Source organism: Kogia breviceps, chromosome 18 (assembly GCF_026419965.1).
Source record: "Kogia breviceps isolate mKogBre1 chromosome 18, mKogBre1 haplotype 1, whole genome shotgun sequence".
Classification (NCBI taxonomy): domain Eukaryota; kingdom Metazoa; phylum Chordata; class Mammalia; order Artiodactyla; family Physeteridae; genus Kogia; species Kogia breviceps.
In genome coordinates this window covers 29,951,813-29,969,581 of record NC_081327.1, presented here as the reverse complement: position 1 = coordinate 29,969,581, position 17,769 = coordinate 29,951,813, and the positions used below count along the sequence as shown (strand labels likewise).

General features: G+C 38.8%; 2 protein-coding genes across 3 annotated transcripts in view; both read right to left on the bottom strand.

The window, feature by feature from the left end:
• The window catches only part of LPCAT2 (lysophosphatidylcholine acyltransferase 2), a 63,757-nt gene that overhangs the window by 13,877 nt on the left and 32,111 nt on the right, over positions 1–17,769 (bottom strand). The gene's annotated exons all lie outside the window — the stretch shown is intronic.
• CAPNS2 (calpain small subunit 2) lies at positions 2,953–3,857 on the bottom strand. The gene is given in 3 exon segments (XM_059043871.2): positions 2,953–3,090; positions 3,093–3,260; positions 3,263–3,857. Coding segments are annotated over 3 exon segments (744 nt in total). The 5' UTR covers positions 3,762–3,857; the 3' UTR covers positions 2,953–3,013.

Here is a 17,769-nt window from a genome sequence, read left to right as displayed (position 1 = left end):
GAATTAAATTGTTTTAATCCACTTAGCATTAAAAATAGACATTTAAAAAAAAGTAATTCTGAAAGCACTTCAGATTAGTAGGTACATTAAGTATCAGTGCCCTGCAGGTGCCTCAGAAAATATTTTTTAAGGCCTGACTATGGGTTAGTTGTGCAATATTACTGATGAAATTTCTGATTGAAGTTGATACATAAATCAACTTTTAAATCACATGCACTATTACTCAAAAAATATTTTAAAAGTGACCTTTAAGATGATATACAAATTTTGAATGTTTTTGGACATTTGCTGTTCTTAGGTACAGAACACACACGTTCTTTTTCCTGCTATTATAGGTTATAGAATTCAGTGTATTATATCAAGATTAAGGTGTTTTTCAAAATCATATGGGATATGTTGAAATTTAAAAATGTAGATGTATAATTTCACATATAAACAAAATAATTATTATTTTCAACTTACTACATTGATTGTATTGCTTTTAGAAATTTGAAAATGAGATGGAGTTACATTAATGGAAGCCCTTCATCTTAGGCTATCAGTAGTCTTCCATGTAGAAAAGGCAACATTTGAAAAAAATGATCAGGTAAATATTCCCTCTTACACTGAAGATGTGCCTTTAAAACACCAACTAAAACAAACAACAAAAAAACCCCATTGGATGGAAATTAAGAAATTCAATCACTTGCTAGGCTACTGGTTCTACACAATGCCAAAGGTTTGTTTACTTGGAAAAATCCAGACTTTGGACTAAATTTTCTGGGATCCACTCTAGTGTCTGGGGTTATTTGTCAAATTTTACACAAATTCAGGAAAGAACAAAAGAGAAACTTAGGTAACTTCAGGATGTTTTGCCCTGTGCCTGCAGGAAGAGAATCATAAAAGTAGGTAATCCCTTAACTTGAAGAGCAAGAGAAATACTTAATACCACCCCTAGTGTGAGACAATGGTCTTAACTTTCATAAAACATTTAAAATGAAGTGAGGGGAGAAAAGTGGGGCTACATTTTCTTTTCCCCAGCCATCATGTGGAAAGGTTAAATTATAAACTTAATATTCTGAGACCTTAAAAGGCATCTTGGCAGATTTCCCCTTTCCTGGCTATATTACTACAGCCATGCCTAACATACTAGTGGCCATATTCTAAAACAGGGATCTTGATATTAATGTGTGGTTGCTGGCAGCAGCCTCATTCTAATATAACCACACCTGTTTTAAGTAGCTCCCCAGACCAAGTTTAAATTACAAGTCCATTGAGGAAAGTGGACGTGATCTCTGGGCTTGGCTCAATTCAGAATTACACGCATGTGGTATTTCATAAATATTATATGATGGTGATAATGGTGTCCACAGAGGCCAAATGCCAACCTCTCCTATTTTCACTGGGGATTTCTAACAGGCAGCTGAGGGCTGTTAACAGTCCAGTTACATCATTTCAACAGTTACAGCTTTCCTCTAAATGAGTCAAAAAGGAAAGATTTATCTTCAAACTCAGGATGATCCTCCAAAGTAGATTGGGAGAAGAGGGAATGCATTAAAAGCCAGAGAAGCAGGAGGTGTAGAAACCAATTAAATAGGCAGATGAACAGAGCACTTGAAAATGCAGCCTCTCTAGCTGAGTCTACTGGCCGGGGATTCCTGGATTCTGTTTGCCCTGTTATCACCACCTGAATCAAAATGAAAAAGCCAAACCAAGGGCCATTCACAAGAAAGGCACAACTAACGCTGCTTTTTCGGTGGCAGTTTCTCCATACTCCTATCTTCTTTTGGAAGCTGGCAACACCGACTCCTGTGGGGACCTCAGTTTTCAGCTGAGACTAATATGAAAAATACAGTGAGACAGCCTAACCTTAAAGCTGTGGCTGTCAACCTTGGTTGCTCATCAGAATCACTCGGGTAGCTTTAAAAAATACTCATCTCTGAGCCCCACCTCTAAAGATTTTTATTTAACTCATGTGGAGTGGGACTCAGCTCAAGAGCTCTCCCCGTGATTCTAAATTGCAATCAGGGCTGAGAACCACTGCAATAAAGACTCAGCAACATTTATATATATTTATACATCTCTCTATTGCTTTAGATACCAAATAACTGGTTATGATTTGTGTACATTTTCTTTGTTTACTTTTTTTCCTGTCTGCAGTTTTCAAACAAATGAAAGAATCTTCTTTGCTCTGAGGCAGGGCAAGACATGACAAGAGCTGGCTAACATCAGCAGGGCGTGCCTGATTTTGAAGTACATGTACGAGTGATCACTTTGATTCATTAAGGCAACCAGAGACATTTCAACTATAAGTACACTCTTTCATTCCCCAATACCCTGATCCTCTTTACAATTATATCAAAACAAAACTGTTACCTGCTTATTTTGCTAGAGAAACGGGACTAAAAAATTCTAGATTTTAGATAGTTGTTCCACCATTAAAAAAATACTACCTTTTATAAAACTGCTTAATTTCACATTTCTGAACCTGTTTCTATACAGTTAAGCAGGTTTCCAGGAAAACACTTTTTTTTTTTAATGTAATAGAAAGACCAGATGTGAATTAAGAGAAAAACAGGTTTTGAATTTCCTGCCTCCTCACCTTTTTTAAAGGAAAAAAATATATTTATCTCCTGAGAGCTTTCTTGATTTATTCCAGGATTTTTTTCAAAATTTCATTCTTAACAATAACAACAACAGCTTTCCTGCTCTTTGGAATTCATTCACCAAATAAGAAATGACCTATTAAAATCTACTCCATTAGAGCCTGCCCTGCACTCCCATCACATATATAAGTCCATATAAATCCCGTGTCTCAAAAAGCCGACAACATACAAACCACTCAGAACATTTTTCATGAAGTCTGTTTAATTAAGCAGTAAAGGGCAGCACAGTTCAGAAATAGGTAGGGTTATGAAAGAACTCGGCAGGAAATGACAGCATTGGATGCGGTAAGTGCAACCATGCAGAGAGCATGGCTTACTAAGCTTCCAGCACTCCTGTCCCCTGGGGTAGTCCTGACTTAGTGCCCACTTTAGGAATACATGGTCAGCTGCAGCCATTCTTGGATAGACACCTGAATCAGGCCATCCGCATCTCTATCCAGGGATTGAAGGCACGAAACACAGCATCCAGGCGAACCAGGAAGCCGATGAAGTTGTTAAAATCCATATTTCCATCCTCACTGGCATATCGGCGGACAATCATTTGGTAAAGTTGTTCCTTTAGCTGGAAGCCTGCTGCCTGCAGAGCCCCCCGCAGCCGAGAACTTCCCAGAGACGAGAATGGTCCCTGTCATATTGCTTATAAACACGCTGCCATTTCTTGATGTTTTTCCAGAGATACTTAAATTCTTCGAAGTCCAGCTTTCCAGCTGTGTCACTGTCCATGATGGACACGATGCTCCGGCAGGTGTCAAGACTAAAGCCGTCGGACTTCAGATCCTTGTGCTTAGACAGGACTTTGTTGAGAATATTTATTAGGTAAGTGGCACCCACCTCCATGTCTGGTCCAGCCAGCTGTGCAAATTGTTGCTGAAACCTCCTAAGTTCCTCACTTTCGTTGGCCTCCACGTTGGTGAAATGCTGCTCAGTGGGTGGTGGTTCCGGTGTATGCTGAGCAGCTGCAGCCTCACTGATAAAATTCACAATTCCTTCAACTATCCCTCTGATATTTCCTCCTCCTCTTCTTTTCTGACCGCCTCCTCCAAGAAGGTCTCCAAGAGCTTGTCCAAGACCTTGACCTTGATCTACTCCTTCCAATAGAGCCTTTGCAAGAAACATGCTTTTGGTTTACCAAGCCAGGGTAAAGGCTGCTGAAGTCTTGGAGGTGGTATGAGAGAGATGAAATGGAGTCTAAGTAGTTTACATGGGGAAGAACTGGCTTTTCTGTACTTGCTTGCACTGTACCACACCCTGGGTGCACCTCCTACCCTAGTTGCCTGAATTCCACTAGGTCCTAGCACCTGCCATTTTTCAGAGGGCATCAATAAAATACTCCTAAGTTATAGTATGTCTGACAAATTAGAAGAAATCATATTTTTAAGTGTAATATATTAAACTATACATTTCTATATGCTGTTAACTAGTTTTAGTTCTCTTTCTCAGCACCTGAAAGATGACGTGGAGTTTCCTAACAGGAGAAGGTAAATGACTCAAGGATATAAAGAATTTCTTTTCTAAGGAATATTTATTGTTAAGGTACAATTGAAGAATTCTGGTGCACTGGAAAAATATTTACCTAATTCTCTTCCTTTAGCAAAGATTTGCAGCATCCAATGTTCTTAAGAAAAACTTGGAAGGGAGATTTAAAAAATTTAGGGTCCCCAGGTCCCATCCTCAGAGATTCTGATTCTGTATAGTCTGCTGTGGGGCTCATGATTTACGTTTTTGGAATCTTTTGGAAGTGTAACATTCACATAGAAAACTGTACAAATCACAAATATATAGCTCAAAGAATTTCACAAAATGTATATACCCACGTCATAACACCCTGATCAAGAAATAGAACATCATCAGGACTCCCGAAGGCTCTTCATGCCTCTTTCCAGCTTTTCTCCTCTCCCAAGGGTAACTAACCATTGTCCTGACATCTAACACCACAGATTCATTTTTGTACCTTAAATAAATGGAATCATATAGCATATACTTTTTTGTATCTTGTTTTAAAATTTTTAATTAAAAAATTTTAAAATTGTGGTAAAAATACATGTAATGTGCAATTTACCATTTTAACCATCTTTTAAAAAATATTTATTTATTTATTTGGTTGCACTGAGTCTTAGTTGTGGCAGGTGGCTCCCTAGTTGGGCTCCTTAGTTGTGGCTCATGGGCTCCTTAGTTGTGGCAGGTGAACTCTTAGTTGTGGCATGCATGTGGGATCTAGTTCCCTGACCAGGGATCGAACCCAGGCCCCCTGCACAGGGAGCTCAGAGTCTTAACCACTGCGCCACCAGGGAAGTCCCCCATTTTAACCATTTTTAAGTGTACAGTTCAGTGACATTAAGTACATTTACACTGTTGTGCAACCATCACCACCATCCATCTCCAGAAATTTTTTCTTCTTGCAAAACTGAGACTCTGTCCCCATTAAATATTCCTTCCTCCCCTTAGGCCCTGGCAACCACCATTCTACTTCATGTCTGTATGAATTTAACTGTTTTAGGTAGCTCATATAGATGGAATCATACAGTATTTGTCCTTTTGTGACTGGCTAATTTCACTTAGCATAATGTCTTCAAGTTTCATCCATGTTGTAGTATGGGTCAGAATTATTTCCTTTTTAAAGCTAAGTAATCTTCCATTGTATGTATATAACATTTTTTTTTATCCATTCATCCATTGGTGATGCTTGGGTTGCTTCCACCTTTTGGCTTTTGTGAATAATGCTGCTATGAACATGGGGGTACAAATATTTCTTCAAGTTCCTACTTTCAAATCTTTTGGTTATATACCCAGAAGCAGAATTGCTGGATCAAATGGTAATTCTGTTTTTAATTTTTTAAAGAACAACCATACTACTTTCCACAGTGGCTATACTATTTTACATTCCCACCAACAGTGTGCAAGGGTTCCAATTTCTCCACAGCCTTGCCAACACTTGTTATTTCCTGGGTGGTTTTACTGTTTGTTTGTTTTTTGATAATAGCCATCATAATGGGTGTGACAGGATATCTTATAGGGGTTTTAATTTGCATTCCCCTAATGATTAGTGATGTTGAGCATCTTTTCATATACCTGTTGGTCACCTGTATATCAAGAAATGTTTATTCAAGCCCTTTGCCCACTTTTTGATTGGGTTGTGTGTTTTTTTTGTTGTTATTTTGTAGCTCCTTCTACATTCTGGATATTAACCCCTCATCAGTTATATGATTGGCAAATATTTTCTTCCATTCCATGAGTTGCCTCTCCACTCTGTTGTGCACTCTTCAATGCACAAAAATTTTAAATTTTGATGTAGTCCAATTTATCTATTTTTTCTTTTATTGCTTGTGCTTTTGGTGTCATATCCAAAAAAATCAACAAGAAATCTACTGTCACAAAGCTTTTCTCCTATGTTTTTGTCTAACACAAAACATAATAGTTTTAGCTCTTATGCTTAGGTCTTTGACCCATTTTGAGTTAATTTTTATATATGGCATAAGGTAAGAGTCCACTTCATTTTTCTGCATGTGGTTATCCAGTTTTCTCAGCACCATTTGTTGAAAAGACTGTTCTTTCTCCATTGAATGGCCTTGGCAACCTTATCGAAAATCATTTGTACGCACACACACAGGTTTATTTCTGGGCTCTCTATTCTATTCCATTGGTTCATATGTCTGTCTTTATGGCAGTACCACACTATTTGGATTACTGTAGCTTTGTGGTAAGTTTTGAAATCAGGAAGTGTAAGACTTCCAACTTTGTTCTTTTGCAAGACTATTTGTCTATTCAGCATCCCTTGAGATTCCATATGAATTTTAGGATGGATTTTCTGACTTCTGTAAAAAAAATGTTGTCAGGATTTTGATAGAGATTGCACGGACTCTGTAGACCACTTTGGGTAGTATTGACTTCTTAACAATATTAAGAATTCCAATCCATGAACAGAGGATGTCTTTCCATTTATTTGCATCTTTTTAAATTTCTTTGAACAACACTTTGTAGTTTCCAGTGTACAAGTCTTCTACCTCCTTGGTTGTTTATTCCTATTTTATTCTTTTTAATGTTGCTGTAAATAGAGTAGCTTTCTTAATTTCTTTTTCAGATTGTTTATTGTTAGTGTATAGAAACACAACTAAGTTATTTTTAAAATAAATTTATTTATTTTTGGCTGCATTGGGTCTTCGTTGCTGTGCACAGGCTTCTCACTGCAGTGGCTTCTCTTGTTGCAGAGCATGGGCTCTAAGCACACGGGCTTCAGTAGTTGTGGCATGTGGGCTCTAGAGTGCAGGGTCAGTAATTGCATTGCATGGGCTTAGTTGCTCCACAGCATGCGGGATCTTCTCGGACCAGGGATCGAACCTGTATCCCCTGCATTGGTAGGCAGATTCTTTTATTAATTAATTAATTTATTTATGGCTGTGTTGGGTCTTTGATGCTGTGCATGGGCTTTCTCTAGTTGTGGTGATCAGGGGCTACTCTTTGTTGCGGTGCACGGGTTTCTCATTGTGGTGGCTTCTCTTGTTGTGGAGCATGGGCTCTAGGCTCGTGGGCTTCAGTAGTTGTGGCTTGTGGACTCTAGAGCGTAGGCTCAGTAGTTGTGGTGCACAGACTTAGTTGCTCTGCGGCATGTGGGATCTTCCCAGACCAGGGATCGAACCCGTGTCCCCTGCACTGGCAGGTGGATTCTTAACCACTGTGCCACCAGGGAAGTCCCCACAACTAAGTTTTGTGTGTGGATTTATATCCTGCAACTCTGCTGAATTAGTTTATGAGTTCTAACAATTGTGAGTGTGTGTGTTGTCTGCAGGATTTTTTTTACATATAAGATTATGTATTCTGTGAGCAGAGATAATTTTTCTTCTTCCTTTCCAGCTCATATTCCTCTCATTTCTTTTCTTGCCTAACTGTTTTGGCTAGGGCTTCCAGTACTATGCTGAATAGGAGTAGTGAAAGCAGGCATCCTTTTGTGTTCCTAATCTTAGAGGAAAGGTTTTCAGGCTCAACCCATTGAGTATGACGTTGGCTGTGGGCTTTTCATATATGGTTTTTATTATGTTGAGGTAGTTTTCTTCTATTCCTAGTTTGTTAAGTGTTTTTATCTGAAAGGGTGTTGAATTTTGTCAAATGCTTTTTCTGGATTGATTGAGGTAACTGTGATTTTTCCCTCTTCATTCTGTTAATGTGGTTTATTACATTGATTGATTTTCATATGTTGAACCACCCTTGCGTTCAAGGAATAAATCCCACTTAGTCATGATGTAAAATCCTCTTTATGTGCTGTTGAATTCTGTTTGCTAGTATTTTGTTCAGAATTGTTGCATCTGTATTCATATGGGGGCATCTGTATTCATCTGTATTCCCTGGTGGTGCAGTAGTCAAGAATCTGCCTTCCAATGCAAGGGAGATGGGTTTGATCCCTGGTCAGAGAACTAGATCCCACATGCATGCCACAACTAAGGAGCCCATGAGCCACAACTAAGGAGCACATGTGCTGCAATTAAGTAGCACACATGCTGCAACTAAAGGAACTGGCGAGCCGCAAGTAAGAAGCCCGCCTGCTGCAACTAAGACCAAAATAAATAAATAAAATTAAAAAAACAATTCATATAGGATATTGGTCTGTAGTTTTCTTTTCTTGTACCATTGACACTTGAACAATACGGGTTTGAACTATGTGCCTCCATTTCTACTAGGATTTTATTCAATAAATACATACTACAGTACTACACTTGAGCTTGGCTGAATCTGTGGATGCAGAATAATGGATACAAAGGGGCGACTATAAAGTTATACGGAGATTTTCGACTGCACGGGGGTTGGTTCCCCTAACCCCTGTGTTGTTCAAGGGTCAACTGTATTATCTTTTTCTGACCTTGGTATCAGGATAATGTTGGCCTCACAGAATGGGTTGGGAAGTATTCCCTCCTCTTCAATTTTTGGGAAGAGTTTGAGAAGGATTAGTGTTAACTCTTCTTTAAACATTTGGTAAAATTCACTAGTGAAGCCATCTGGTCCTGGGAGTTTCTTTGTTGGGAGGTTTTTAAAAAATTACTCATTCAATCTCCTTACTAGTTAGGTCTGTTCATATTTTCTGTTTCTTCATGATTCAGTCCTGGTAGGTTGTACATTTTTAGGAATTTGTCCATTACATCTAGGTTAACCAATTTTTTGGCATACAGTTGGCTCATAGTACTGTTTTATAATACTTTTTATTTCTGTAAATTTGGTAGTACTGTCCTCTCTTTTCTGATTTTGTGTGTCCGGCTTCTCTTTGCTCAAAATTACATTTATGAGATTTTATATTTTTAATAAGTATCTTCAGAAGTCAGTCTATGACAGATAGTCCCAGATAATACTTTGAGAAACCTCATCCTTGATACCAGGGAGAGTCAGAGTACAAGCCCTTCAGCAGTCTTTGGAAGTTCTATTGGTAAACTCAGGGAAAAGTGGCCAGGACATAACTAAATCGTTATATCACTCAGCATTTTGGAACTTAATTTCAATCTGCAAACTGATGATAATAGTATCTCCCCTGCCTACTTCATAATGATTCAATTTCTTTTATTATGTTTCAATGTTTTATTATGTTCCAATGTTTCAATGGACTCAATGTTTAGGAGAGAAAGATGAAAACATCAGGATTGCTGTCCTCAAGGATCAAAGAAACCCACAGAAAACTAGGTGTTGTAACTATAGTCTGAGGTCTATTTTCACATTTCTACTATTAATACTAAACTATTACATTTGTATATAATATTCTTTGGTATATCGATTTCATAGAATTTCCCTGAAAGACATAAAAGCATTTGAAATAAGGAAAGAAAAACTCAGAGAAGTTAAGCTACTTATAAAAGGTCACACAGCTAATATATTGTACAGGATTATCAAACCAATATGGGTGCCCAAAAGAGGAACAATAAGTTCTGCTGAGGAAAGGAAAGGAGAACATTTACCTACAGAAGAGGTAATGTGTAGGCCTGACTATAGGCTAAGTCAGAGTTCTCCAAAAAGACAAGATATATATATATATATATATATATATATAAAGGGGTGGTGTAGTGAAAAGATAGAGGAACTAAAGCATGTGTGGTATTCAAGAGATAATGAGTAGTCCAGTGTGATTAGAGTTTACTGCTGAGAATGATGGGAGATAAAGGCAACTCAATAGAATAGAATGAAATTGGAAAGGTCTCTGAACTGCCATGTGACAGCGTCTATCTCACAGGTTACTCTGGAAACTACTAAGGCTCAAATATGAAGTCAAAAGGAGATTAAACATAATATTACTTTATAAACTGTACAATTCTAGAATTAAATAATGATTATTCTAGCTATTATTAGGGAGAGAATAGTAGCTGGGAGACACTGCTCTGTGTAGGACATGAGAACAATGTCTCCTGCCACACTTAGTGGTTTATAGAAAACTCTCCATTAACACAATGACTCCAATAACTGGTCTCATGGGCACCATGGTCTCTGTAAACACCAAAGGCCAAATATCTTCCTTTATCACACTGAAGAAGCACCACAAAAGGACTTTCTTCCTTTTAGGGGATCACAAGGGGCCATCTGGCCTCAGACAGATTTAAATCCATTCATATAAGCTTCTGAGGAAATTACATGGGCTTTGTTTTTATAATATTGCAAATTAACTTGACAGCATCCATTGTCATATAAAATGTGCCTCCTTATGACCATCTGAAGTGTTTTTCGCTGAAGTTTAAATCCAATTCCTCTCATTTATTTTCTGCTAAGATGGAAAGCATTTGGCTAACAGTTTCTCATAAGCCATCATAGAATAAAAGACTGTTATTAGATTAACAAGCCTCTTCTTCTCTGGACTATTTAATCCCCTAAGGCTATTTATTAGAACATTAATAGGAACTTTGGTTGCTGTCTGGGGGAACTCTACTGTGCAGCTCTGGAGAAAAAGAGTAGGGGAAGAGGCCATATTCAATGGAAAATTTAACCTCAATTTGAGGGGGAAGAGTTATTGAACTTAAAAAGTTAACAGTGACACACGAATGCTACTAGCAACACTATTCATAATAGTTCCAAAGTAGAAACAACCTAAATATCGACTAACAGGTGAATGAATAAACAAAATGCAATAAATTCATATAATGGAGTACTATTTGGCAATAAAAAGGGATGAATTGCTGATACAGGCAACGACATGTATGGACCTCAAAAACTTACAATAAGTGATAAAAGCCAGACATGATACTGTATATCATAAGATTCCATTACATGAGATGTCCAGAAAAGGCAAATCTATACAAGTCTCTATTCTAGTCTTTGTTCTAGACCAGGTCTAGAACAACGCAGGAGGACTTACTATAGTGGTTGCCTAGGGTTGGGAGATAGGTAAGTGACAGGAATTAACAGTTAATGACACAAGGAATCATAATGGGGTGATGGAAAAACTCTAAAACTGATTTATGGGGCTTCCCTGGTGGCGCAGTGGTTGAGAATCCGCCTGCCGATGCAGGAGACACGGGTTCGTGCCCTGGTCCGGGAAGATCCCACATGCCGCGGAGCGGCTGGGCCCGTGAACCATGGCCGCTGAGCCTGTGCGTCCGGAGCCTGTGCTCCGCAACGGGAGAGGCCACAACAGTGAGAGGCCCGCATACCGCAAAAAAAAAAAAAAAAAAAAAAACTGATTTATGGTGCTGGTTGCACAACTTGGTAAATTTACTAAAAAAATCATTGAACTGTATGCTTGAAATGGCTGAATGCTATGATATGTAAAATATGCCTCAAGAAAGTTATTTTTAAAAAGTCCAGAGATGGTTTGTAGTAAAAAGAATACTGAACTAGGAGTTCCCAGTGCTGCAACTAACCAGCTCTGTAGCCTTGAGCATGCAACTTCCTCTTTTGGGCTGGAAGCTTCCTGAGAAATGAGGAAGATGGGCAATTTGACACTAAACATCCTTTCAGCTCTAGAATTCTGTGAGTCTAGATCTTCATGTGCCATGAAGTGGTGACTGCAGCTTCGTTCTTACCTTGCATTCAGTTTCCTTCTCATGCCCAAGTAGTTTTATGTTATATATGACTGTAATTTAATCTTTTTCTTGGGTCTGGTTCTACAGCATTTAAAGACATACTTACATACCCTTATCCTCACTTTGACGTATTGTCTGGTTTTCAAAAGGATTCCGGTAACCTATCAAATATGTTGCTCCTCCAGACAGAACTCCAAGGTGGCGGGACTGAAGCAGGTCTCGAATAACACAGGACACACAGCTCCCACTTTCAGTGAGGGCTCTCTGTCAAATGGGGCTTTCACCTAACTGCAACATGATTTGGACCAGACCTTCCTAATTTATTGATGAGAATGTCACGTTGGATGAAATCAAAAACCTTTCTAGAGTCCATATAGATAATATCTATTTCTTCTTCTTTATCATCTTGGACTGTCACTCTGTCATAGGAGGAAATTAAATTGGTCTGACACAATTTGCTCCTTACAAAGCCCTGTTCTTTACCCCTTTATGCTCTTGGAGGAGGCCATTGCTCACTTGTTCCAATAAAAAATTGAGCTTTAATCAATGCCCTCTCCTTTCTGTTTCCTCTAAGTGTCTCCTAGGTAGACTTGCATTGAGAAGCCAAAAAGAAAGCATACAATTCTCATGCTTAAAAGGATATTTCTAGTGTAAGAACACTCAGGGAGGGAAAATATTATGCTGGACTACATGGGGGAGGTAAGTCACCCTGAGAATTGAAGAAGGAAATGGTCAGACATAGCCATCAAACTTTCAGGATGACTGGTACAACTGGATAGGGATGTTCATCTAGCCCACTCAGAAAGTTATAGCTTTCTTCTGTTAATTATATCATATGAGCTTTAGATTTCATATAACAAATCCTGATTAATTGAGATTGGAATCAAGATGAGTTCTTTTTTTTTTTTTTGCTGTACACGGGCCTCTCACTGTTGTGGCCTCTCCCGTTGCGGAGCACAGGCTCCGGACGCACAGGCTCAGCGGCCATGGCTCATGGGCCCGGTCGCTCCGCGGCATGTGGGATCTTCCCGGACCGGGGCACGAACCTGTGTCCCTGGCATCGGCAGGTGGACTCTCAACCACTGCGCCACCAGGGAAGCCCAAGATGAGTTCTTTTCACATGAGCTATGAAATACTAGAGTACACATCAAACCCGAACTGGAAATTTAAAGGATAGAAGAAAGGGGAAAAGGGGGGTGGAGGAGGGATAAATTAGGATCTTGGGATTAACAGATACACACTACTAGATATAAAGTAGATAAACAATGAGGTCCTAGTGTGTAGCACAGGGAAAAATATTCAATATCTTGTAATAACCTATAATGGAAAAGAATCTGAAAAAGAATATATAAATATAACTGAATCACTTTGTTGTACACCAGAAACTAATACAACATTGTAAATCAGCTATACTTCAATTTTAAAAAAGGATAGAAGACTTTACTGTTGCAACTATTCACCTCTGGCACTGTATTATGAAAGCAGCCATAGACAGTACATAAACAAATGGGCATGGTTGTGTCCCAATAAAGCTTTATTTACAAAATAGGCATCAGACTGGATCTGGTCTATCAGCTGTAGTTTGCTGACTGTCACCTGCTATATTTCCTAAACTGATGAAAATAAAGCATGCTGGTAAAGTTTAAGGACTGATTGAAGGATTGCAGTCAGGGCTTATAGCCGCCATCGTTCCACATCTGATTTAAAAGGGGTCACTCTGAATATTTATTCTCACCAAATCTGTCTACTTCTTATTGACATTCTCCCCATTTCTAACTAGTGGTATATCATTCATCTTCACAGATAAGAGAGACTGATTTCTAATCACTCAGCTATAGTCTGGCATGAGCTCACTCTCTTTTTACCAAAACCATTATGCACACAACAAACCACAGGCTAAGAAAATTTAGATAGATGGTTACTATTTCCATTCTCTAAAAAATGTGAAAACTGTCCTGATTTTTCCCATTTCGGCCTTCTAACTGGTACTTAGTTCTTCTGGCATTACTATGTCCTTTGTTCAAATATTAGAACAGGAAAGTGTGTGTATACTTTAGCACTTTGACAATCCAGCATTTTTGGCTATTCTGGAGATCTTTTATTACTGTTTTGCATTGTGTGGAATGAATGCATTTCTTTATCCGAGTTCTTCCTGTCTGCCCCGTTCTTGGCATTAGTTCAAGTGTTAAATCATGAGCAAATAATGAGCATATAATAACAAGCATCTTTGCTTGCCCTTCCCTGTTAGAGAAGGTAGGGTGCTGTATTATGCAGATTTTCATGCTGAGAGTTAGGACAGGGCACTTATGTGGCTTAAGTGACTGAAAATAAACAGAGAAATCTTTCTGAGTGGGGTGGATTAACTTTTCTATTCAGCTGTACAAATTATACTGAAAGTTTAGGACCAAATGTCCCACAAAGTCAAAAACATTTACAATCCGGCTCTTTGCTGAAAAAAGTCTGCTGACCCCTGAAATATAGCTTTGCCACCAGTGAATATACATACCGTTATGGTGATGTGTGCCGGATGGAACATGACCCTGAATGTATCATGAGATGTAGTGTAGATGAGATGACTTGCCACTAGTAAGAGGTAAGAGGCAGATAACATGGTATACTGTCAAACTAGCAACAAAGATGACATGTGTGCTGCAATATTTGAGGACTTTGTCTCATAGGTATGTAAGATACTGCTGGCAGGGCAGCACACAGCTCTGCTCAATAACACAGCATTGAAGAATGAATGAAATAAGGTGATGCTGTGTAGATATTCTTATAACTATAAAAATGACTGTGTTATAATTATTTCTGATTTAGCCAGTGTTGTTTCTCAGTCCCATTAAGTGTATTTAAATGCCTTAAAGAGTGTTGGCAAAAAAATCTAGTCTTGAAAACTGAATTATGAATATAAAAAATGTTGAGAAGCCACTGTTTTCAACTACTGTCTCAGCTCTCAACTCTAACTCATGTGGACTTTTGACTAATCCCAATCAGCCTCTGATTCAGAGAGTTCAGTGTACATCTGGGAAAATAAAGAAGCTGAATGAAACCTAAAGATGAAAAGGGTCTTCTTTTTCTTTTTTTCAGAGATGAGACAGCTCCACAAAAAACTATCCTAAACCAATGAGCCATGCTATGCTTTGATCATGAATGCCACATTTCTGTTGGACCTTGAAATCATCTGCCATCGCATATCTGACAATCTAAAAGAACACATCAGATTGTCAGAAGAAACTGAATAGACAGCACATTTTTTTTTTTTTTTTTAGGACAGACTGAGACGAAAACCATTATGAAGTTTTTGCAGACTTGCCAGGAATGTATGTTGGAAGAAGGAGTAAGGGAACATGGAGAGATATATAGATCTCTCCCCTTCCCCAAAATATCAACCACAATTGCACCAGACTTGGGGAGAGATTGAGAGAAGAAAAGAAGGAAGGGGAAAAGGAGAATAAAATGGGAAAGGCATATGGGAGGAGCCCTCTGCCCTGCAAAAATTTATAGCTACTGAAATGGAAGAGCAAGAGGAACACCCCGCCCTCTCTCTTTCCCACTCTTCTTCCTCCCCCACCGCTCATAAGTATTGAGTTTAGCAAGATAAGTTACTCAGAGAGAAATAAACTATGCCGAACTTCTTTGTCTTTTCCATGGAACATTTCCCAGCTAAATCCCTCCAAGAGAGCATGGAAGTTGGGATGTGCACAGGGCGTGGCAACAATTGCATAATTCAGCTTCTCAAAACAAAGCAAATCTTCACAGGCACAGACATGTAGGTATGTTAAAAACAAAAAAAGGAAAGCGAGAAAGACAGACAAAGAGAAGAGAAAAGGAAGAGGTAAAGAAAGGTCAAATGCATTGGTTAATTCTCCAGATTATTTTCTCTACCTTCCAGTATGTTGGAGATCAAAAGTGTTTTAAAGACCAACTCATGGTCTATATCTAAAGCTAGGTCTATACACTATACAAAGAAGTGAAGAAAACTTAAGTTATAATTGAAACGTGAGCCGATTGAAGCAGTCCATGCAGAAGTGTGATTGACCACACTGGCCACAAAGGCTCACCAGTCTCCAAACTGCTTGAAGCTAATTGTATTCTTCTGTTCAGAGTGAGTCAATCTGGCTAACTAGGGCTTATTGTAATCCTTGGTTTACACTCCCTTCCCCACTCCCAAATCTTCCCACATATCCCATTGCTATAGAAACAATGGGGCCACTGGCAGGTATCATCAGTCATCAAAAGACAGAACTGGTGTCAAAGCAATCCTGTTATTGCTGTTATGACAGTTTGACACCTGAAAGACAGGGCAACTTCTATGGTGACTATTTTTAATCTTGATTAAAAATGCTGATGAGCATAAAGTCTATGATGTGCTTTGAACTTCCCTCTTGGCCCCTGTTTCATATCACTTCCCATTTCCCCATCTCCTGTCCTTATTTGTATGTCCCTGCCATATTCCTTCCTGTCACCAAGTTCATATTTATAGAAACTTTATTTAAAATTGCTTGCATGGTTTCCAGGGCCATACTGAAAAATGCTATACAAATCTCACAGAAATACTAGTAACAGTACAAGTGAAAAGTGCCTCTATTTTCCCAACGTGCACTGTTACATCCCATAATTTACATTTCCTTTCCCCTAAATCTTCATTACACTTTATAGTAGCACCATTGCAGTGACACATTAACATTTCATGGACATGGAAAAAATACTTGTATGCTGCAACGAGCACAGAAGACAGGCTTGTGCGCTCCATACGGAAGAAGGCTGCTTACCTGCATCATGTTAAAGAATAGTTCATCTAAGGGACTTCCCTGGTGGCGCAGTGGTTAAGAATCCACCTGCCAACGCAGGGGACACAGTTTCGAGCCCTGGTCCGGGAAGATCCCACATGCCGTGGAGCAACTAAGCCCACGAGCCACAACTACTGAGCCCGCGTGCCACAACTACTGAAGCGCATGCGCCTACAGCCCGTGCTCCACAACAAAGAGAAGCCACCACAATGAGAAGCCTGCGCACCGCAACAAAGAGTAGCCCCCGCTCGTCGCAACTAGAGAAAGCCTGCTGCCAGCAATGAAGACCCAGTGCAGCCAAAATTAAAATAAATTTTTTAAAAAAGAATAGCTCATCTAAGAGAATAAGTCGCAGAATAAATCATTAGGAATGTTAGTGACCTCTGGGTAAGAAGAAAAAGAAAAGTTCTGTCCTGGTTTCTGTCAGCGGGCTATAATTTCTTTGCAAAATATCTTTTCCCAGTGGTTGATAGAGACCTGGGACTTCTGGTGCCAGCCAGGATGGAATGAGCCCAGTTCAGCCTATTTCTCCTTCTCACTACAATTAGAAATTCTGATCGAAATACAAAAAGCACTACCTCTGGATAAAATACCATGGCAGGAGGAACTTGAAAAACAACCAGATAGGCCTGAAGGCAGCAGGATGAAATTATTAAATTGTTGAAAGGGGAGAACTCTATAAAGAATTCCATATATATACAACAAAAATATCCCTCAGGAATGAATGTGAAATAAAAAAGATCACAATCCTAAGTATTTACCCAACCCTAAGTATTTATCCAAGTAAAAGGAAAACCTATATTCACTCAAAAACCTATACATGAACGCTTAGAACAGTTATATTCATAATTGTCCCAAGTTGGAAACAAACCAAATGTTCCTCAATTGGGGAATTGAGGAACCAAATGTTCCTCAAGTATGGTACATCCACACAATGGAATACCACTCAGCAATAAAAGGAGACAAATTACAGATACATGCAATAATGTGGCTGAATCTCAGATGCGTTATGCTGAGTGAAAGAAGCTGGACTCAAAAGGATATACTAAATGATTCCATTTGTATGGCATCTGGAAAAGGCAAACCTATAGGGATGGAGTGATTGCCAGTGGTTAAAGGTGAGGGAAGGGCTTAACTATAAAAGTCTATCTACAGGGAATTTTTTTTGTTTTTGCAATTGTATTTCTTGAATGTGGTGTTAGTTACATGCCTCTTTGCATTTGTTAGAACTCACAAAACTGTAACCAAAAAAGTAAACTTTACTGTAAACTTTATATATTAAAAAACAAATTACAAAGAGAGAATTGAAATCTTGATGTACTTTTCCTAAGGAAACTTTGACATTTCAATTAT